At 44.4% G+C, this 23668-nt stretch overlaps 2 protein-coding genes across 6 annotated transcripts in view; both read left to right on the forward strand.

Moving 5' to 3' along the window:
* Nucleotides 1-5646: 5646 nt before the first annotated feature.
* On the forward strand, nucleotides 5647-6102 carry LOC115089700 (40S ribosomal protein SA-like). Its single transcript, XM_029597906.1, has one exon. It carries the CDS (start codon nucleotides 5647-5649, stop codon nucleotides 6019-6021), a length of 375 nt encoding a protein of 124 aa, XP_029453766.1. The 3' UTR covers nucleotides 6022-6102.
* A 281-nt stretch (nucleotides 6103-6383) lies between these two features.
* Nucleotides 6384-23668, forward strand: part of PAPOLA (poly(A) polymerase alpha) — a 334417-nt gene continuing 317132 nt past the window's right edge. For 2 of the 5 annotated variants that reach the window (XM_029597901.1, XM_029597904.1), the window contains exon 1: nucleotides 6384-6581. In XM_029597901.1, coding sequence (XP_029453761.1) covers nucleotides 6574-6581 — 8 coding nt within the window. In that variant the 5' untranslated portion in view covers nucleotides 6384-6573. The remainder of the gene's footprint in view (nucleotides 6582-23668) is intronic. The other 3 variants (XM_029597900.1, XM_029597903.1, XM_029597902.1) reach the window with 3 other exon arrangements.

Here is a 23668-nt window from a genome sequence, read left to right on the forward strand (position 1 = left end):
GAAAAAGGAGCCGAAGTAGTTCTCTTCCTTTGTTTGCTTCTCATTTTTATAACCCCAAAAATCCATAAGCTGTGGCAGCCATATTATTTCTTTCAATAGTACAATAATTAGCCTTTGTAGAAAAATGGTCTAAAACCTCAAAACATTTCAACAAATTCATTAAAATTATTTTTACCTCCTGCTTACCAGGATATGAAAAAATTAGGAGTTTCCCTGCCTAATTAAAAATGCTGCCTGTATTCCTTTCATGCAAGCAGTGCAGGTACAAAGGAAAGAAATCTCTGTTTTTTGTTTTTTTTTCTAATTCTGCTGAGATAATAAATTACATATTCCTGTCTTTCCAGGGACTCCAGGTGTTTTTAATTAAATGGAAGGGGCCTTTTTCAGCTAGGCAGAAAGATAAGGTTCATCTCTCTGAACATTCCTGAGAAACCAAATGGCTAATCAAGAATTTGTGTAAGGCTGTAAAATTCAATTCTTGAAGGGGCCTCTTTCACAACCAGAGATAAGGATTTAGTTTCAAAGCTGTTCCTTTCAAGGTCTGGGAGGGGGGGTTGAAAGGCATCCAAGAGAGGCTTTTTTTGACTAGTGCTGAGGTTTTAGAAAAATAACCCAGAAGGCATATGGAAATCAATGCTTTTGTTTCTCTTATGGCCTATTGATTAATGACCTCACTGAATATAGGTAATTATCAATAAACACAATTTAATAACATTTTTTCTGACAGGGTCATCTATGGCCAAGCCGGAGTACTGCCTCATTCTACTCCGAACCCGTTCTAAAAATGCTGAAGGGGTTTCTTCACGTTCCTGCTGTATCTCAAATGCTTTTGCCACATTCTGGTTTCTGGGTACTGCCTCCCTAATTCCCCTTACTATCAGGTTTCACAAATCCCTCATGTAGCCTCTACCTTCTGGCTGATTATGATTCCAGCCTGGGTCCACAGCAGGATACATTTGTTCCGTTGGGACCTCCCCTACCCCTCCTCCTGGTGGATGCTCCCTTTCTCATATCTTCATAGCTGCTGTCCGAATCATGGCCTTTTCTTCTGCTATAAATATGATACCCATGATTGATGTCAATTCTGCCCATGTGAAGATATTGGGACCCAGTAACTGATCTACCTGTTCTGCTAACCCCATAGGGTCATCCAAAAATGATTTAATTTCCTTCTGAAACGATCTAACTTCAGCACTAGTAAGGGGACTACTTACATACCAAATATGACTGCCCCCTATGGGTTCTTCTCTTAACGGATACATGGGAGCCGGCACTTCTAATTTCTCTGCCCCTCTATCTTTCTTCCTAGCTCCAGGTCCTGGCGTGTCCGGGAGTGGGTATCGTTCTATATCCTTTTTCAATTGTACCGCTTCTTTATCTAACCTTGGGATCAAACAGGGGTACTTTTGTTTTTGCCTTTCCTCCTCTTTCTTTCTCTGCACCTCAGCAGCTCTTTTCTCGAATTCATCCCAATCTATCTTAGGATCATCCCCTGATCCTTTCTTTCCACCCTTTGGTCCTCCCTAATGGACTATTTGGAGGAATCCTAAAGGGGTCCTTCCCTTCCCCATTCTTAATCTTAGGCACCCTATTCCCCATTGTGAATTTTCTGGAATTTGTTGCTCACGCTCAAGGCCTTACACTTCGTCCGTTTCCGGCCCATCTTCTCTCGGAGATAGGGAACTGCGGAGAGGGACTTCCCATTCGCTTCGTGTCTATGACATGTCTCATGCACCACACACTCCTTCCAGGTTCACAATCCCAGCCACCAAGGTAATATTCAATAGTCACTTCTCTTACCTTGGTTCCGTGCATGGAAATTGCTTGGCTGTCACTTAGGTGTGCCTACATCAAACGCCTGAGACAGTTTCACTGGGTTCACTTGTCTCGAAACAGTCGAGACACCTGACCTCCGGTGAAGAGTTAAGGACTGTTAAAATCAATAGGATGCATCTTCCTCTCATTGGCAGGGAAGAAAGTCTGATACTTCACTTTCAATGCATATCCAGCATAACCCTCTGCTTCAACGGCAGGGGGGGATGAAGAAAAGTGGATCTATATACAGACAACAACCAACAAGGACTGAATTACATAGTCTGGATAAACAAATAAGCATGGGTGTAGCTTGCTTATTGCGACGGTTACTACCCCTAACTAATTAAGCTAGATATTTCACTTAGATGCAGTTCCAACACTGCTCTCTACATTAATGGTGGGGGTGGAAGGGAAATAGAACCAAAAGATTACTAAGAGCCAAGAGTAACAGATAAGTATGAGAAAAAAAAAGTGCAAAACTTGCTGGGCAGACTGGATGGGCCGTTTGGTCTTCTTTTGCTGTCATTTCTATGTTTCTATATATGTTTCTATGTTTCATCTGTCACCAGGCTCTGGTGTAATCAATGGCTGGATCCCGGGCGAGCCCCCAAGCTGTAAGAAACAAACAAATTCCTCTCTGGGAATAATTATTTATTAGTGAACACAAGTCAGTGAAAGCATCTTAAAAGATCTTTATTGGACAAGCTTGCAAGCTGGGTGTCATACAAGAGTAGGCACACCCCTTACAGAATCCCACAAGGGATTTTATACCCTTTTGCTAGCAGAAGCTCTAATTTCACTTCCCCGTTTATCTTCCTTGTTCTTACCACACTGATAAGCACCTTGCTTCTTGTTCCACCCTTCTAGTTATCTTTTCTTTGCAACTGTGAAGAGCCCCTTGCCTCAACCCCCTGGTGCTTATCAGTTTTTGGCAGGTATTTCTACATGCAGTTTCTAAATGATATGGCTACAACATCTTATCTTGTAAGAGGTTTGCACAGAAGCAGAAATTGCAAGTATAAAGAAAGTAAGGGGGGTTATCTCTATGCCATCCACCATTGTCCTCTGTCAAGGAAAGGCCTGTAAGATCTGTCCCTGACAGATTTATTTATTTATGTATTTATTTATTTATTAGGTTTTATATACTGGGGTTCCTGTATGGGATACAGATCACCTCGGTTTACAGTAAACGTTAACTTTGCTTATGGGCTGTACATAGAACAATAGAAAACAAGAACAGTAGAAAACTTCGCTCGTAGGCGATACCAATACAGAAGATAACGGGAATTGGCACAAACTGGTACAACGGGTACATTAACTTCGCTCATGGGCTGTACATAGAGCAATAGAAGCCAAAACAGTAGAAAACTTCGCTCACAGGCGGAGCAGATAATGGAAGAAACAAGAAATTGACAAAAGCTAGTACAACGGATAGCTGGTGGTTTCAGTGTAAAGGAGAAGTTTGTGTAAATGTTCGGTACAAGGCTCAGGAGAGGGTTCATAGTGGGGGTTAACTCTAACCTCACGCTTTTCACTTATGCTCTGCCAGGAAGAGGCCCATAACTGTTCTTCAGGCCTATTCTGGGCAAAAGCAGCTGGTAGTTTTATAGGAAGAAAGGGAAATTAGCACAAGCTGCCAGTTCTCGTTAGCAGCTGCATAATGTTAGTGATGTTTAAAGGTCATTTTAAAGAAAAGATTTTTAATATCTGGCTTAATTACTGAGCTGGCTTATTTACTGAGACAGCAACATTTAAAGTAATTTCTCACAATTCCAAGATGCAAAGTTTTCTTGTTGGCATCACAACAGTGCTTGAAATTATCACAACAATGTGTATATTAATTTTACCTCAGAATGTCATTTTTCATATAAAATATGTTGTTATAAATGCACAATTTAAAATTGTGTATGGGGAGGTGGGGATTCCAGGCTGTAAGGTTTGCCTAGGGTGCCTAATACCCTTACACTGGCCCTGATGGGAGTGTGATCATATCCAAAAGTTTTGGGAGCTTATACTGAAATATTTAAACTCCATGTTATCTGCTCAGTTGGCTTGGTCTAAGGTTTTCTGTGTATTAGGTATACAAGGTGATACCATCCTTGTAGGCAAAGCACATAAATTATTACTAATCAAGACTTGCTTGGTGGCAAAGAAATGTATTATGCTTAAGTAGGTAAATGTGGGAGCGCCCTCTGAGGGTATGTGGAAAGCAAATATGGTTGACCTTATGATGCTAGAATACAAATCGGTTGATCCTTTGATGGAGAACAATAAATGACTTTTTTGGAAGTGAGGAAACCTTTATTAACGTTGTTACCACAAGATATATGCATTCTCCGTAATTGAGCAATCGATTTATTTTGTACAACCAACTGTTTATATTGCTATTCCCATTTGACATTTGGGACGTGAACTGATTGTATGGCTTTCAATGCTGTTTCATTGATCCATTCCATATGAGAGTGAGGGAGGGGAGGATGGGAGGGTTGGTGTGGAGAGTAGGGATGGGAGATATGGCACTGTTGTTGACCTCTGCACGGTTCTTGCTGTATGTATCCTGTATTATTCTATTCTCCTTATATGAATGTTTGACGTTTGGGGTCATTGTGAACTTTTCAGTTGTGGTTCTGATGTAAAACCTAATAAACATATTAAAAAAAAAACCAAACAACTAATGGAGGAAACTATAACCAAGCATAAATCTTCCAATAATATATCCAAATTATAACACGGGACTTTTTTTTTAAACTTCTACCTCACCATTTTCTTCATTGCACTACCATATTTTCATAGTTTGAATTAGATTATGGGTCTTGTTGAAATTACCTTAAATACCATGCTGTGCTGATGGTATTGTCTTATCAGTGACTTATTCAATTTTTAGTGTCTTTTTGATAGGATCATGAAAAAATGTTGAGGTAAAAGGAAGCAGGGTATAAAGTTGTTGTCTATTATTATTATTTTTAGAAATTATTCAGCTGTGGACTTTTTGCAGCATCCTTTTCTAAAAGGTTTCTCCTGAATCAGCCCATGTCACACAAAACACAACTCATTTTGGAATCACCTGCTTACAGGTAAGCAACTTTGCTTTATTTTTCTAATTTAATACATTTGTAGTAGTTCTCGAAGATCAAATCATCAGCCCAGTACAAAATAAGATAAGGATGATAACGTCTGAATATATATTTTTTTATTTATAGCCACCCTCCAAAAAGTTCAAGATGAGTAAAGAATATAAAAAATTATAAAAACAAAATCCACACTAGACAAAATAATAATTTATAATAATAAAACAGTGCAGTTTACTTTTAGAAAGTTGTAAGATAAAGAGATGCACTCAGCTTCCGGCTACACCTGCTACTCTCACTTACGCATGCCACGCTAGCCCCACCCGGTGAGCTAATGATCTAATGCGCATGCGTACATGTTTAATCGGGCTAAGCAAATTTGGCGTCCAGTTTAAACTGCCTATTGGTATGTGCTTGCAGTGAAGGCCGAATAAAAGCTTACTTCATTTCCCTTTTATGGGTGACTCGGTCGAACTGTAAGCAATATAAACTTCCAGAAACAAACAACGTACCATTAAGCAGAGCTTTTATTTTGAGAAATAAGATATGATTAAGCCATCTACAATTACATTTAATACCCCCAACCCGTTCTGCATCTTCAGGAAGTTTGTAAAGGAACAAAAAGCAAAACTGTTTGCAGATGTAAAATAGAAATAAGCAGAGCTCTTTTTTTTATTTCATGGTTTTATCTTATTCACATCTACTGTATGTGGATATTGCCATCCCCTGCACCAAGGGTGCATATTCTGTGGGTTTGATGTGGATGTTGGCACGTGACGTGCTGAGGATGCCTGGCACTATCTCGCGTGAGCATCCGTGGGAAGTCATGCCTGATCTCTACTTCTACAGGGATCCTGAAGAGAATGAAAAGGAGGAGCGAGCTGCTGTTGAGAAGACAATCACCAAGGAGGAGTTCCAGGGTGAATGGACAGCTCCAGTTCCGGCCTTCCTGCAGCCAGAGGTTGCTGACTGGTCTGAGGGTGTGCCAGTCCCCTCCGTGCCTATCCAGCAGTTCACAGCTAAAAAAGCAGTTTATTTGATGGCACAGAAGCCACCTCAAGAAGATTGGAGTGCCCAGACTGCCAGCACCGATGACTGGTCTGCAGATCCCACTGCTCAGGCCACCGAATGGCCATGAACCGCCTCACCATGATCATTGCGAATAAGCAGAGTTCTTTTCTAGATTAGAAATTTTATTCCAAGCAGCCTGAAACAGAACATGAATGCTGTCTTACCTTAACAGCAACATGGCAAGAGCTGTCCATTGACGTTAACGCAAAGTATAAAAATAACTGGCTTGGCCTTTTGATTGCTTTAGTATTCCTCGCCCCCCCCCCCCCCCCTTCCCCATCCACAGAGTCCGTGCCCATTTCCCCATAATCTTTCTCCAGTGCCGCCAAATCATCCCGGGCCTCCGAAAACCAACCCAAAGGACGAGAAATACAATTCCCGTCAGGCACTCGCGAAAATTTCGAAAGCGGTTTACGCAGACGTGTGCGTGTCTTACGTTGCGTAAACGTGTTCTAGAACGTTGCTGTGGTAGCGATGGGCGCCATGTTAGGACGGACGGGAAGCGTTAAGCAGAGCGCCTGAGAGAACATTCATCCGTCAGTTTTCCATCACAGTAATACTCTCCTTTATCATGCCCGGAGCTCCGTGGGATTAGTCACAGCCAGGCTGCGGAGATACAATGCCGTTGTAAGTGTTGTGGGTCGGAGAGAAGTTGAAAGGACTGCGCTTGTCTGGTGTCCCGGCGTCTGTTCGCGCTGAGCAGGCGGTAACAAAGCAAGGAAGGAGTGGAGCCGGTGCGCGGCCTTCCTTCCCGCCTCACGTCACTTCTCTGTGTCAGGCTGGTCAGGCAGCCGTCGGCCTTCTCCATCTCCGCGAGGGATGGGATGCCGGTGCGCGCCCAGACTTCAGGAAGGAGTTCCTTTGTGTTAGGAGCTCAGCTTGGCTCCCTCCCTCCTTCCTTCTGTTTGTTTTCGTTAATGACAGCGCACTGGGTCGGGGGAGTTGAGCAAGGCCCCGTGTTCACTCGTGCATTGCTGGGGTCAGCTGCCTTCCGGAACAGGTTCAAGTGATCGGGACTGGTTGTAAAACTTGAATTGTAGGACGAGAGCTTTAGAAAGATCGCGTGTATTATAGATAGATAAGTTGGTAACTTCTTGTCGGACATCCGAACATGATGTAACTGGTGATTTTCTTGGGTCCTTAGTATCTGAAATTTAAATGGACTTTGTGGCATTATCAAGCGTAGGTAAATGGTTTTAAATTACTTGATTTAGTCTTGTGAGTTAACGAAACTGTTTTATTTTTCCTATATGTGAAACTATAAAGATTTTTAAATGAGGATTTTTGTTGGTATGATTTCACGTTTTGCCCTGCAGTTTCCTGCTACCACCTTATCGCAATTGATTGTATATCCTACGTGAGGGTGCATTTTCGGTTTGTTCTAGTTTTCTATTATGTTTTATAACTTGATCTTTATTAGAAAAATCTCCAAATCTGAAGGTATTTATACATGGGACTTCATTATTTTAAAGTGAGGTTTGAGCTTTCTTTGAATCTAAATATGCATAATTTATTAATAGGTTAATCATGTCAATTCATTTTTAAAGCCTTGCAAAGAATGAGGTGATTCTCTTTATTTAGACTTTATTTTATTTTTGTTTACTGAGATAAAACACATCATTTCGTGAAAAAAAATTTAATAATTTAAAAGATGTTAAAATCTGCTATTTGTAAAAATGAAACTGGATATGAAAACTTTATGTAGAATAAGTTATCAGAAGTGAATGGGGTTAGCTAGACAAGTAGTGGTGGTGGGGGGTGCAAGTGGCTATTCCTTCTGTCTCCAGAAGGGAAATCCCACTCCCACCCCAGTTATAAGGTAAGCTTGGGAGGCAGGATTGAGTAAATCATTTAAGGGTCAAGTAGTAGGGCTCTATAAACAACACAGTAACATTTTTGGCCTATAAGGGGCTTTGGGTCAGAATAGGGGACCACTAGTTCTTCCAGAAAGTTCCGACTACCAAAGGAAGTTAGGGGGGGGGGGATTTTTAGTTAACTCACATATAGCATATTATATACAAAAGTTTACTACTATGAAACCCAATTTTGTGAAATCTTTTCACTAAAGTTTTTGTGAAAATTTTTATCAAAATACCCACATTTGGATTTTTGCATATGTAGGCATTGTGCAGAATTGTACACAAACCATTTTGTGAAAAATCTAGTATATCACTCTCTAAATTTCTTCCAGGCCCATTGGAGAACTTAAAATAAGGGAGTAGTTAAAAACATGCTTCCTAAACTTTTCTTCCTGTTTGTGAAGACTTTATGGAAATATACTTTAATATAGGTGTTAAAAACTGAGTGTGAGCCAAAGCATATCTATACTAAGATATTGTATGTTTAACTATGAAAAGAACTATTAATTTGATTTGTAAATTACAGAGGTCCATAATCTCACTTTGTCAGATGTACTTGGCATTTTTCTGATAAACACAAAATAAAGCCCATTTGTACATCTGGCCTTTAGTGAATTGGTATCGTGGTGTGAAAAGGCTCAAATCATCCTTTCTAAATATTTGAACATCTTTTGTGGCATGAAACTACTTTGCAGACTCTTGTGGCTTCCAAAGTGCAATATGTGTTGCACTTACCGTAGTTTAAAGTAGTATCAGCAGTGTAGGCTGTAGGAATCTTTAAATCTTCTTTTCTGCAGGCCTTTGAGGAAAATGGATAAGCTAGTCTTTTTAAAGAAAAGGAAACTCACAGAAAAGATCTGTATTAAAAAGAATTTCAGAAAATGTTTATACATGGTGCATGTTGCAGGTTAAGTGAGGTGTGGGATAGTATCAGCATTAACTGAAAAATTGTCTGTTTAAATCTAATTTATTTAACCCTTCTGTATTAAAATAAGTTGCTGCTTAAATATATGGGCAAATCTGTATAAAGTAGTGTCATCTTGAGATTTATTTGAAGTTGAACTTTGAATAGCTCAGACAATGGGTTTTATCAGTGCAGTAGACAAACAGAACAAGAATCTAAGGCAGCGAGGTCCTTCTGAAAAAGCGTATCTTTCTCCTGTACCTCAGTTTTTGTTCTAAGTCCAGCAGAAGGAGCAAGCTTCCAGATTGTTAGGAATGAAGAAGTGAATGCTGTGAATAGAGCATTTGGCCCTTACCTGGAAATGTAAACTCTTGATCAGGAACAAGTCCTTTTTGGAAATCAAGCTAAAGACCATGGATGTCATTTCAGTAAGACAGTAGGAGATGAGAGCCTTGGATTCAGTGTATACATTCTAGATTTGGTTTTAAATATTTTGGTTTAGAGTGCCTATGGCTTTACCTGCTAGGGTTCAAATCTGTTTTTTGTAAAGCTGGGTTTCATGTAGTAGTTTCGTGCACTACTGCTGAGAAGAAATCTGACCTGGAAGATGTAGCAAGCGACTTTGGTCTATATGCTGCATAAAGTACATAAAGGTGCACAGTGGTTTTTAATGGAAGATGGGTGCCCCAGTTAGGGTAATAGGTTGTGAACCAGGAAGGCCAGAATTCAAATTTCACTTTTCCCACTGTGCTGGAGTGACCCAAATATAGCTCAAAGATAAGTGCGGTTGTGTCTTTTTAGAGAAAAGTACCCCTTTGGAAGATGAGATTGAAATGGATACTGGATTAAAATAACCTTTAAAGCTTTGCTCAGAGTATGTAAATTCTAATTTTGGGCTCAGTATGTGGGAAATGAACAGTGCTAGTTCAAGTAGCAAAAATAAAAAATAACATTTGGCAATTAAATCTATTTATTTGATTTTATATTCTGTTTTTCAGGCACTTTAGAGCAGATTACTTTCAGGTACTGTAAGGTATTTCCCTGACCCTAGAGGCTTACAACTAAGTCTGTACCTGAGGCAATGGAGGGTGAAGTGATTTGTCCAAGATCACAAACAGTCGGTACAATAAGAAGTTCAGGAAAATGGGTGCTCCGTTTTTGAGCGCCTGCTCTCCCAACACACGCCCAGCCACCTCTCCTTGGCGTGCGATACTATAATTTAAATGAGGGGTTGCACTACTGACCATTCCTCTCTCTATGCAATCAAACATCTTTCTGGCATTTACCATCGCTTTATCCACTTGTTTGGCCACCTTATGATCATCAGACAAAATTATCCCCAGATAGCGCTCTTCCTTTTTGCTTAGAATTTAACCTCCAGTACTGTATCTTTCCCTTGAGTTTTTGCATCCTAAATGCATTACTCTGCTTTTTTTAGCATTAAATCTTAGCTGCCAGACTTTATTTATTTTATTTATTTATTTATTTAATGGTTTCTTATATACCGAGGCACGTTTGCAAAACATCACCTCGGTTCACAATGTAACATAACTTAGCAACAAGCTTTACAATAATAATAATAATAATAATAATAACAACTTAGGAACAAGCTTTATATATACTTTAGATCATTCCTTGAGCTTCGCTAGATCCCTCTTCATGTTTTCCACTCCTTCCTGGCTATCCACCCAGTTACAGATTTTGGTATCCAGCAAAAAGACAAATCTTTCCTGACAATTCTTCAGTTATGTCACTCACAAAATTGTTGAAAAGAACCGGTCCAAGCACTGAACCATGAGGCACACTCCTCAGAGAAAACTCCATTTACCACTGCCCTTTGTCGCTTCCCACTCAGCCAGTTTCTAACCCAGATAGTCACTCTTAAGATCCATATCAAGGGCGCTCAATTTATAGGTCTGTGCGGAACAATATCAATGGCCTTGCTGAAATCCAAGTACATTGTCTAGTGCTCTCCCTTGATCCATCTCTCTGGTCACCTAATCAAATTAGATATGTGACAAGATTTACCTTTGGTAAAAACCATGCTGCCTCAGATCTTGCAATCCATTGGATTCCAAAAATTGCACTATTCTCTGTTTTTAACAGCGATTCCATTAGTTTGCTCACTTCAGAAGTTACACTAATTGCCCCCTTTTATGAGTAGGAGCCACAGCTGTCCTTTTCCAGTCCTCCAGAACTTCTCTAAACTAAAAAAAAAATAAATAAATTGGAAACTGTTAGCCAGCAGAGCTGCCAGGACATCTCCAAGTTCCCTTAGTATCCTCTGATGTATCCCATTCGGCCCTATCGCCTTATCTACTTTGGGGCGGATTTTCAGAGCCCTGCTCGCGTAAATCCGCCCAAAACCGGGCGGATTTACGCGAGCAGGGCCCTGCGCGCCAGGAAGCCTATTTTACATAGGCCTCCCGGCGCGCGCAGAGCCCCGGGACTCGCGTAAGTCCCGGGGTTCTCCGAGGGGGGCGTGTCGGGGGGCGGGCCCGGTCGTCGCGGCGTTTCGGGGGCGTGTCGGCAGCGTTTTGGGGGCGGGTACGGGGGCGTGGCTACGGCCCGGGGCGGTCCGGGGGTGTGGCCGCGCCCTCCGTACCCGCCCCCAGGTCGCGGCCCGGCGCGCAGGAGGCCCGCTCGCGCGGGGGATTTACGCCTCCCTCTGGGAGGCGTAAATCCCCCGACAAAGGTAAGGGGGGGTTTTAGACAGGGCCGGGTGGGTGGGTAAGGGAGGGGAAGGTGAGGGGAGGGCAAAGGAAAGTTCCCTCCGAGGCCGCTCCGATTTCGGAGCGGCCTTGGAGGGAACGGCCTTGGAGGGAACGGGGGTAGGCTGCGTGGCTCGGCGCGCGCCGGCTATACAAAATCCATAGCCTTGCGCGCGCCGATCCAGCGCCGATCCAGCGTACTTTTGTTTGCGCCTGGAGCGCAAACAAAAGTAGGCTATTCGCGCGCCTTTTAAAATCCGCCCCTTTACGTTTAGTCAGCTCTTCCCAAACACACCGTTCTGAAAATAGATTGAGGTTTACCTCAATCTAATTTGTGTTTTGTTTTTATGTGTTTCTGCTCCAGGCCCTTCCACAGTGAACACTGAACAAATATTTAATCAATTTTGCTTTCTACTCATCAGCCTCTACATATTCCTCCCCTTCATCTTTGAGGGGAGGAATCTGCTACTTTTGCACTTCCTTCTATTACTAACACATCTAAAAAACCCTAACCCCCCCCCCCCCCCCCCATTTTACCAAATTTGCTATTGTTCTTCTATTTGAATTTCCCTTTCCGGTCTACTTTCCCAGTTTCTCTTGATTTTTCCAGATATTGTCTGTCTTCCTCTTTCTGCAATCTCTTGTGAGCACTAATCTTTTCTCCTTTACCTTTTCAGCTGCTACTTAAAAAAAACCCAAAAAAAACCCCCAAAAACATAATGGTCTCTTTCCTCTGCCCTTTATTTACATTCCTAACAAAAAAAATTAGTTGTCCTTATATCTCCTTTTAGTTTTGCCCATGCCCTTCTTCCCCTAGATCAGGGGTGGGCAGTTCTGGTCCTCGAGGGTCACAAACCAGTCTGGTTTTCAGGATATCCCTAATGAATATGCATGAGAGAGATTTGCATGCACTCTGCCTCAGTTGTATGCAAATCTGTCATGCATATTCATTAAGATATCCTAAAACCCTGACAGGTTTGTGGCCCTCGAGGACTGGAATTGCCCATCCCTGCCCTAGATCTTCCCATTCAGCTAATGACTCCTCAGGTACTCCCTCATTTTCTCATAGATAAGCAGCATGAATTAGCCATGCTGTCTGTGGTGTCCTCCGTGCCTCTAGGTGTTGGAGCTCTCAAAGATCACTGAGCTTTGTCAGTGAGGTGCGTCTGCTTGTATCTTCCCACGCTTCCCCCCCCCCCCGAGTCTTCTCACTCCATTTTTTATCCGCATGACTGAATGCACACGGAGCTCTCTCTCGCTCTCAGAAGTTTCTGACAAAAAAACCCCCTAAACCCATCATTTCAACTTGCCGAGTCGGCTGGGCTTCAAGTTTTGACAGTGTGATAAAATGTCTGTCACGGACAGACTCGACTGATGCTACATCTGCCTGGGCCCAGGTCATGACCAGCTGAACTGCCGGGACTGTGACCGCATGTCCCCCCAGGCTCAGTGGCAAAGGGCTGCCCGAATTGCCCAGTTGAAAGGAGCGGTGTCGGGCTCCTTTGCCCCTTTGGAGGAGTCAGCTAGATCCTCTCCGGACTCCCCACAGGAAGTCTGAGACCCTCCCAGCGTTGAGCCTCCTCATTCGGTCCTCCTGGCTCATCTGGGCCGGCGCCAAAGCGAGCTCATGCGACGCCGAAGCACGGTGTTGGAGATATGTTGACGCCGCTGAAAAAAACATCTACGTCGAAGACATCGCATCATCGGCACATCGACGCCACACTGATGCACCTGCGTCAAAGCATAGACTCCATGATGTACTGCCGGTGCCCGCACACGCCATTGAAGCACTGATGCTCGATGCCAAAGCATCCAATGCATGGTGCCCTCAAACCACTTAAAAAGCATTCTTCAGGGCATAAGCGGCCCAGGGAGCCTTCACTTCTGGTGGTTGACTCAGATGGAGGACCTTCTTCACCAGCTGTCTCCCACAATTCCTCAGCCTTGTCAACATCTTCTCGGGCCTTTCCACGGCGTCCCAACACCGAAAGCAATCAGGCCTTCAGGAACCCTTATGGGAAAAGGAAAGAAGGCCTCCTGCGAACACCGCTTGACCCAGGGGTCCGGACACAGACATTTTGTTGGCAGCAATAGCCCCGAATGGCACTCCAACACAACCAAGGCCACTTCCTCCGACAAACTTGGCCTCTCAGGCTATATCACAAATTGCAATGATACTAAGTTTTTCACAGCTGTGGAGCAACAGGGTCAACACCCACCCGACAAGCCCATGGACGCCCCGAGCAGAGCAGCCCCAGCCCAGGACCTTCGCATGCTGGACAGCCTCCGCTGCAGTCTCCTCCTGCAGAGGATTCCCCCCCCAATCATCCACTTCGCCGGCTCCTCCGCAGGGTATCCCTCAGACCCTGCCGAGATACCACCCGAGCCTGTCTCTCTGCTGGAAGTATCACATCGGTTTACAGGATGGCATGCAGAAGGGGTTGTCGCTCAACTCCCTCAAGGTTCAAGTCGTGGCAGTGGCCTGTTTCAGGTCCAAAGTGGATGGCATCAGACTATCAACACATCCTGATGTGTCTCGCTTCCTGAAAGGAGTCAAACAACTCCGGCCACCACTAAAGTGGCCAGTGCCTCTATGGAACCTCAACCTAGTACTAGACTTCCTAGCAGGGGAGTCCTTCAGACCAACAAGCGGTCTGTCCCTACGCCTCTTGACCTTAAAGACAGCATTCTTGATCGCAATATGCTCAGCTTGGCGTATCTCCGAACGTCAAGCGTTATCCTGTCGAACCGTTCCTCAGGTTCACCCCAGGCACCATACAGCTGCGTACGGTACTATCCTTCCTTCCGAAAGTGGTTTTCCAGTTCCGTATGAACCAGACCATATCCTTACCATCTCCAGATGAACACAGGTATTCAGAGACTCACTCCTCCTTCGCCACCTGAATGTCTGCAGAATCCTAGTCAGATACCTCAAGAGATCGGAATCCTTGTGCAAAACTTGATCACCTGTTCAATCTTCACAGCAGGAAGAAACTAGGGGAAGCGGCATCGCGGGCGACCATAGCCCGCTGGATCAAAGAAGTCATTAATGCCTACATAGAGGCAAGAAAACCACTACCTCTACAGGTCAAGGCGCATTCTACAAGGGCCAGGAAGTCTCCTGGGCCGAAACCAGACTGCTTTCGCCAGCCGAGATCTGTCAGGTGGCATCATGGTCCTCCCTACACACCTTCTCCAGGTTCTACTGCCTGGATGTCCAGGCCAGGGAGGATACAGCCTTTGCAAGAGCAGCACTAAGTGGGCCACAGGCAGCCTCCCCACCTGGTAGGGGAGTAGCTTTTGTACATCCCTTTGGTCCTGAGTCCATCTGGCTACACCCTAGAAAATGAAGAAGTTACTTACCTCATTTCGGTTTCCTTGGTGTAGACAGATGGACTCAGCATCCCGCCCACGGCTGCTCCAGAAATAGATAACCTCGGATATCAATCTCGAGACTATATGGGTAAGCCTTGGCCTACCTCTGTTAAGACACCCGCAGTTACCTAGGTGTCAGCGTTTATTGTTTCAGCGCACCAGTACCAAAAAAGTTTGTTTATATATATCAGTTGAACCAGTTCAAAGTTAATCAAGTAAACTCAAGTGTGATCAAGCTTCAAGCAACATATATCCACACTAGCTTTTCGAGGAGAATACTGAAGAGCTAAGCATGCTGCATGGGTATATGTAGGCTGACGTCAGCTTTGAAATCTATCAGGAGAACACAATACCCATTGGTCCTGAGTCCATCTGTCTACACTAAGGAAAATGAAATTAAGTAAGTAATTTCTCCATTGTGAGTGGTAGTTTTCTGAGAGGATAAGGAAGCCTTGGCTGCTGCCTGAGCTGCCTCCCCTAATCCACACGTTTTTGCTGACTTCTGCTGTTGTTGGCGGCACAGAATGAATGATGTCAGCATGACCTGCCGATCACACTTCGGGCTCTTTTGACTAAGATGAAACTTAAGGTCTGAGGCCATTCCTCTGCTCATGGCTTTCTTGTCCTTTTGGTTGAAATTAAGAACCTGTACAATATTGGAGGGTGGGCCACAATAATATTTTCTCCATAGCCAAGGCAGGAGAATTAAATCTATTAAAAAAAAATTTATATACAGTTGTGCTCATAAGCATACATACTGCTGGCAGAATTTCTAAGATGTATAGCATTTTAAGAAAACGTGAGTGATCAGACAAAACACATCTGTTTAATGTTCAAATTAAACTATTTTATGCATCACAGAATAGCACAGTCATTAAACTGTAACAATAAAGGAAATAATAAAATGGTCCTTTTCAAAAGTTTACATACCCCTAATTCTTAATATTGTGTATTGCACTTTTTTGCATCGGTGACAGCTTGCAGTCTTATGTGATACTTGTGAATGAGGCCCTTTATTTTCTCAAGTGGTAAAACTGCCCATTCCTCTTGGCAAAAAAGCCTCCAGATCCTGTAAATTCTTTGGTTTTCTAGCATGAGCTGCATGTTTGAGTTCTCTCCAAAGTGGCTTAATGATGCTGAGGTCAGGAGACTGTGATGGCCACTCCAGAACCGTCCTTTCTTCTGCTGCAGCCACTGAAGAGTCGACTTGGCCTTATGTTTTGTATCATTGTCATGTTTAGGCCAAGTACTCCCCATGCGCAGCTTCCTGATGAATGCAGATTCTGCTCCAGGATTTTCTGATAAGATGCTGCATTCATCTTACTATCAATTTTGATTATATTCCCTATACTGCGGTAGCTCTCACCCTCCCAAAACAAGAGATCCACCTTCATGGTAGGGATGGTGTTGACTCCTCTCCAAACAGTGTTAATTTTTGTGACCATAAAGTTCAATTTTGGTCTCATCACTCCAAATTATTTTATTTCCAGAAGTTTTGAGTCTTCTCTAAGTGCTGTTTGCTGTATTGTAAGCGGGCTGTTTTGTGGCATTGGTGCAGCAGTGGCTTTTTTCTGGTAGCTTTACCATGCAGCCCATTTTTGTTCAAGTATCGCCTTATTGTGCCTGCTGAAACACCTACACCACTTTGCGTCAGAGAATCCTGCATTTCAGTAGAAGTTGCTTATGAGGTTTTTTGCATCTCAACAAATTTTCTGGGCAGTTGTGTAAAATCTTTTGTGATCTGGTTTGGTTTTAACTAAATTCATGATTTTTGCCCTTCTTGATCAAAGTTTGAACAGTACTGATTGGCATTTTCAAATCTTTGAATATCTTCTTATATCCTCTTCCTGATTTTATAAAGTTGAGCCTCTTTCACACTCAGGTCCTTTAACAGATCTTTTGCTTTCTCCCATGCTTCAGTAAGGACCAAAGTCAGTGCAGCTCTGGAGGAAATGCTCAAGAGTTTCTCAAGAACTAAGAAACTCATTGACTATTTATACACAGACATTAATTACAATCAGAGAAGGCACAGTTGTGGATACCTACCCTTCATTGCCATCTCAACCTGTGAGTGTCAGCTGGAGCATATAATCAGCCCAAACATTCAAGGATAGGTAAACCTTTGAATAGCTCCATTTTATTTCCTTTATTGCTATGGTTTGTTTAATGATTGTGCTATTCAGTGATGCGTAATAGTTTAATTTGAAACACAAAAATAACAGATGTTTTGTCTGATCACTCATGTTTTCTTAAAATGATTCACATTTTACAAATTTTGCCAGGGGCATGTAAACTTATGAGCACAACTGTAGTGTGTGTGTGTGTGTGTGTATACACGTATATAAAAACACACAAGGGAGGAATGCAAGTTAAGGCATGCACAGTCAAGATGTTTGCTGCTCAAGACTCTGATTAAGACTGGTTGGTGTCATTTGAATTATGTACTTTGTTGACCTTACTAAAAAGACAACTTTTGGAGGAACTTCCATACTTTCAAACTACTAGCAATACACAGTGATTCTTTGTGCTTAAATTCCCCCTGAAGAAGTCAGTCTGTGAAATGAAGATACTTGTCAGGGTTTTTTTTTGCAGCAGAATTTCAACACTGTACCATGCAAGAATATTCAAGCATATTACTTTTCTCCAATACATGTGTGCTGATGATGAATTGTGGTCATATGGGACTGTTTTGAATAGCTAGGTTAATATTTATACTGTGTTTCAACAAATATATTTTTTCAATCATTTAGAAGATTGATTTATTTATTTACAAATTTTTATATACCATCATTCGGTAGGTTCCATCATGATGATCTGATCTGACATTATTTATATTCCACTTTTTCGCACTTTTTTCAGCGCTTCAGAGTGGATTACATTCAGGTACTGTAGGTATTTCCCTATCCCTAGAGGGCTTACAATCTAACAGGCCGATACAGTACAGTGCTCACCGCAGTAAGGGGTAATAGCGCGTTGAAAACGTGCGTCCAACCCCCCCCCCCCCACCCCCCCGAAACTAATAGTGCCTGCAACATGCAAATGCATGTTGATGGCCTTATTAGTTATTCCCGCGCGATTCACTAAGTAAAATGTGCAGCCAAGCCGCACATTTTACTTTCAGAAATTAGCGCCTACCCAAAAGGTAGGTGTTAATTTTTGCCGGCACCGGGAAAGTGTACAGAAAAGCAGTAAAAACAGCTTTTCTGTACACCCTCCGACTTAATATCATGGCGATATTAAATCGGAGGTCCCAAAGTTAAAAAAAAAAAAAAAAAAAATTAAAATCGGCTTGCAGGTTGAAAACCGGATGCTCAATTGTGCCGGCATCCGGTTTCCGAACCCGTGGCTATCAGCGGGTTTGAGAACAGATGCCGGCAAAATTGAGTGTCTGCTGTCAAACTCGCTGACAGCTGCCGCTCCTGTCAAAAAAGAGGGGCTAGGGACGCGCTAGTGTCCCTAGCGCCTCTTTTTACCGCGGGCCCTCATTTAAATACTGAATCGTGCGCACAGGAGAAGTGGATAAGTTTGTACCTGAGGCAATGGAGGGTAAAGTGACTTGTCCAAGGTCACAAGGAGCGACAGCAGGACTCTAACACTGGTCTCCTGGTTCGTAGCCCACTGCTCTAACCACTGGTTTACAACATTTGCTTACAATTTTTGATCCAGTTTTATTTCCTACATTCATACATAAAAATACAATAAAAGAAAAGAATAAAATATATGTAAAATTAATTGCAAATAAACTTATTCCAAGTATAATAATGATTAAATGAAATAGAACAGTAGTTAACATCAGAAATAAAAATAAAGGTCATATAAAATTTCTGTATAAAACTAATAAAACAGTTCAGTTCCTGTATTGAAATTAATAAAATAATTCAATGATAAACGGGCCAATACAGTAAGGACGCGTTAGAGTGCGGCAGTGCCGGGCGCACCCTCGTTTGCCCCACGCACTGTTCTGATCACATACCGCTCGATACTCTATTGAAATGGCATGCAAATGCAAGCCGCGTCTGCAAAGCGTTAGGGGAAGCGTTAGGCCGCGCAACTGATTTTACTGTATAGGCGCTTAATACAGGGAAGTGGATCCCAACTTTAACCCATGAAAACCTAAAATCCCCTTCTCCCGAAGCGGCTCGACATGTGCCAACTTCCCAAAGCTACTCGACATGTTATCAACTTACTTTTTGTTGTTTTTCAGCCCTTTCAGCCTTCTCTGCCGTCTTCCGGGGGGGGGGGGGGGGGGCGCAGCCGGTGGCGAAAGTGGCTTGCAGCGGTGTCACCCCCCGCCCCCCCTGGTCCCGGTTCTCCTGGCTCTCTATGTTCTAGCAGGTACTCCAGCTCGACTTCTGGCTGACAGCTACCCCCTCCTCCCCCCCCCCCCCCCCCAAGACTGCTGAGTTACGGCCTCGAAACCGAAGCGAAGCGTACTTTCCTGGGCTTGAGCGCAGTCACGCCCGCCCGTTCCTGTGCTTTCATTGGCTTGAGCGCCCGTCAATTTGGACGCTCAAGCCCATGAAAGTTCGCTTCGCTTCCAAGGCCGTAACTCACAGTCTTTTTTTGGGGGGGTAGCTGTCAGCCAGAAGTCGAGCTGGAGTACCTGCGGGAACATCGTCGTGAGCCAGGAGAACCGGGACCTGGGGGGCCGCTTTCGCCGCTGGCTGCCCCCTCCGGAGGACGGCAGAGAAGGTTGAAGGGGCTGAAAGCAACAAAATAAGTTGATAACATGTCGAGTAGCTTCGGGAGGAGGGGATTTTAGGTTTTTAGGTTTCTTTTTGGGGGAAAGTTTGCTGTCTACCCTACCCCTGCCTCTAACGCAGGGGTAGGGGTAGGCAGTAAATTAGCAGGTTAAACGCGCGGCTAAACTCCAGGTTAAAAAGGCGATAGTCGGGGCGCGCGTTACTGTATGAGAGGGAATAGCTAATTCGATGGTTTACATCTAATATACATGCCGTGTGCGGAAGGGGTTACCTGGTGATTTAAAGAGGCGGTGAGGATGGGTTAAAGGGGATAGTGTATCGCAGGAAGGGCTAACGCGGCCGGAAAGTGAGTAGAAAGCGGGTTAGGAGCGGGGTAACCACGGCCCCACTTTACTGTATTGGCCTGAAAGTGAGTAGCTAATGGTATACGTTGTAAATTTGCGCAATGATGGTGTTTTAGGGAGCAACGGTATGAGTGTGGGTTATGTGTGTGCATTTTGAAGTAATATTTTTGCCTAAATGTGACATTTTGACATTTTTAAAAAATTTATGTTAAGCAATATGTCAGTTGTATAGGGACAGTTGTACCTTTTTTGTACAATTAAAAAACAAAACAACAACTTGAAGAATAGTTTATTACACTATATAGCTTTGCTTTGTAAATGATGCATGAGTGCTGATTTACCTTAGGGTAACTATATGTATGTATTAACAGAGCACTTTAATTCATTAAGTTTGTCTTGTATCTATTCTGACTGTGTGTGTACAAATTAGGTACAGTGAGCATGCTCAGCGTGCCCTGTACCACGCGCCCACATAGGGTCTTTTTTTTTTTTTTTTAACAGAGCTCTCAGCATCGTGGTTGGATTGAGCTAAAAAATTATTGGTTTTTTGCCTCATGGAAAATTTCTTTTTGCAGTTTTTCAATTCTCTCTTCTAAAGTTCATAGGCCGGGTCCCTCTCTGTGCCTCCCCATAGTGCCCCCAGTCAGGGCTTTTGGCGTTTGGATAAGTTTTTTCACAGTCACTTCCCCCCTGTGGTGGTAGCGCTTCGGTGCTCATCTGCCATTGCCGCCCGCTGCCATCACTCCGTCTTTTTCCCATTTATTTTTCCGCATCTGGCTTCTGTCAGTGCCCCTAGAGCCTGAGGACTATGTCGATCACTGATGCTCAGGTTTGCATCCTCTGCATGGGGGGGCATCTCAAGACGTCCGGGGTTACCTTCTGTGTGCCCAGATAACCCTGAAGGGACATCTGATTCGACTCAACAAGATGGATACCCTCTTTGGGTCGAGGAAGTCCGCTGCATTGTAGGATCTCGGAGCCGCATTGATGGACACCACACCATCGACATCGGCGGGATAATCGGTTCTGTCAAGGTTACCAGTGGATAGGGGCGCCAAAGACAGACTGTTGTCGATTTCCTCCGTGTGGCCGAGGAAGATCTGGCCTCCCCTCCTTCTTCCCAGTCAGTGTTAGCATCAGCAGTGTTCGAGGAGGAACTGGAGAATCAAGTCCATCTAGCGATGGAGCGGATGCTGCAGGGCTTTGTTCTGCAGCACCGAAGCTGGTGCTGCCTGTGCTTGTACCGCTTCTGGGGAAGCTGTGTGCTCACGATGCCTTACCAATCCAGCTGGTGTTGGTTCCTGGGATGGCACCAGTGCTTGGCGCGGCATCAGCGTCTCCCCTTACTGATGTGGTGGTGGTCGCCAGTTCCTCTGAGGAGGAACTTCTGCTGAGGCCGGTGGAGACACAGGCCGGTAGTACCCCCTCCCCCACTCCGTCCAGTTCCATTGGTGCCTGCACCTCTGGACGTCACCTGAGCACCTAGGACCCTATTCCCTGTGATATGCAGTGAGGATGAGTTGCTATAACCCCTGGGGGGATGATCAGATGGAATCCTCCTCCAAGGATTCAGATGATCTCCTGTCAGACCCTTCTCCTCCAGAGGAACGTAGGTGGTCCCTGCCTGAGGACTCTACCTTCACAGAGTTCGTCAGGATGATGGTGGAGGCCATCCCATTTCAGCTTTTCATGAAGACGGGCACAAAACGTTTGAGGTTTGTCAGTTCATGGAGCCTTCTAAAGGAGATATTGGCAGTTCCAGTACATAAAATCCTTATGGCGTTGCTACTGAAGATTTGGGAACATGCCCTCACAGTCTTTCCTGTGGATAAGAAGGCAGACGGGGTTTACCTCATCCAAAAGGCTGCCGGATTCGATGAGCATCAGCTGCCCCTCCAGTTGGTGGTGGTTGAATCCGCCCTCATGATGGCCAAGCGTTCTCTGACCCACTCTTTGGCACCCCTGGGGAAGGACCACAGAGTGTTGAATGTTCTTGGGAGGATGGTGTTCCAAGTTGCCATGCATATTGCTTGTATCGCTGCCTACCAGCTGTACATGCTGCGAATGAGAAACACTGAGTCAATACTCGCGGGACATCTGGAAGCAAGTGCATGAGGTGGCTGAACAGCAGCAAGACACCCTCATGTCACTGGTGCACAAGGGCTTGGAGTGTGGAAAACAAGGTCCATGTGACCTACGATATTTTTGAAACAGCATCAAGAGTCTCTGCAGCTGGAGTTGGCACCCACGGTCTGGCTTGGCTGTGGGCCTTTGATCTCAGGACAAAGGTACAGGAATGACTCGCTGATGTGCTGTGCACTGGAGAGAAACTCTTCGGAGAGAATGAAGGATGCTGTGGCCCAACTCCAAGACCATCATAAAACCCTCCAACAACTCTCCTTTAGCACTTCGGACCTGTCATCCTCATCCAGGAGGTCGTTGAGGCAGGGGCCCAGGAAATCTTTTTTCACCAAAGAAAGTACTGTCTTATGCCGCCTTGATCCTGTACACATCATTGGAGCTCCCATGATCATTTCAGGCAGCAAAGAGCTCACAAGCCCTAACCAGCACTTCCGTCAACTCCGGGGATGGGGTTTTGACTGGGCCATAGGGAGCATAAGCCAGTTGCCTGTACAAGGGATGATGGACCCACTGGTCAGGCACAGGCTGCGGCACTTTCCGAGTCGGTTGCACAGTGTAACTTCAAACCAGTGGGATTTGTGTATCATCCACCAGGGGTGCCAATTAAACCTATTGGTTGTCCTGCCAAATTGCCCTCTGTACCCATTTTAGAGGCCGGTAGTGCAGCAGGAGGTTCTATAGAAAGAGCTGTGCTCCCTCTTAACGGCCAGAGCGGGTAAGCCTTGACCATCACGGTAAAGAGGGTGGGGATTCTACTCCAGGTACTTCTTGATTACAAAGAAAACAGGAGGACTCAGTCTCATCCCAAATCCTGAGGGCCTTGAACAAATTTCTAAAAAGAGAAAATTTCAAGATGGTTTCCCTGGGCACCTTGATTCCTCTTTTGCAAAAAAGAGACTGGCTATGCTGCCTCGACCTAAAAGACGCATACACTCATATCAAGATCTTCCCCAGTCACAGGAAATATCTCAGATTTGTGGTGGGGAAACAGCACTTCCAGTACTTGGTATTGCCATTCGGGCTCGGGTCCACACCATGAGTCTTAACAAAATCCTGGCCGTGGTGGTGGCATGCCTTTGCAGACTGGGAGTGCATGTTTTCCCTTATCTGGACAGTTGGTTGATCAAGCACGTTTCAGGCGGGGGCCAACCGGTCCATTCGCTTTACCATTTGAGTGTTGAGAACAAACCCTAGTGACTCCAACTACCCAAGGTCCATCACCTCAGTTAGACTTCATCTGATCCCTGTTAGATACAACTCAAGCCAGGGCCTTTCTGCCCCGTCAGAGTGCTGTTGCTTTGGCAACCATTGCAACAGAGGTACAACAGAGCCAGCAAGTTTGTTTGGCACATGTTGAGGCTGTTGGGTCACATGGCCGTGACGGACCATATCACTCCCTTGGCACGAATACACATGCTCAGAGTCCAATGGACCCTGAGGTTGCTGCAGTGGCACCAAGCCACTTAGAGCCTCCAGGATTGCATCCGAGTCAACCCTGTCTCTCCGGGACTCATCCTAGTGGTGAGTTCTCTCCAATCTGGAATGGAGAATTTCTTTTCGGAGTCTCCTTACTCAAATTAGGCTTTCCATGGATATATCTACCCTGAAGTGGGGAGCTCATGTATATGGGCTTTGTACCCAGGGACTGTGGTCCACTTAGGAACATTCTTGTCAAA

Source organism: Rhinatrema bivittatum, chromosome 4, assembly GCF_901001135.1.
Source record: "Rhinatrema bivittatum chromosome 4, aRhiBiv1.1, whole genome shotgun sequence".
Classification (NCBI taxonomy): domain Eukaryota; kingdom Metazoa; phylum Chordata; class Amphibia; order Gymnophiona; family Rhinatrematidae; genus Rhinatrema; species Rhinatrema bivittatum.

What these genes read in the sequence shown, in the direction of transcription:
- LOC115089700 (XM_029597906.1), top strand. Translation starts at nt 5,647, where the DNA reads ATGTTGGCACGTGACGTGCTGAGGATGCCTGGCACTATCTCGCGTGAG.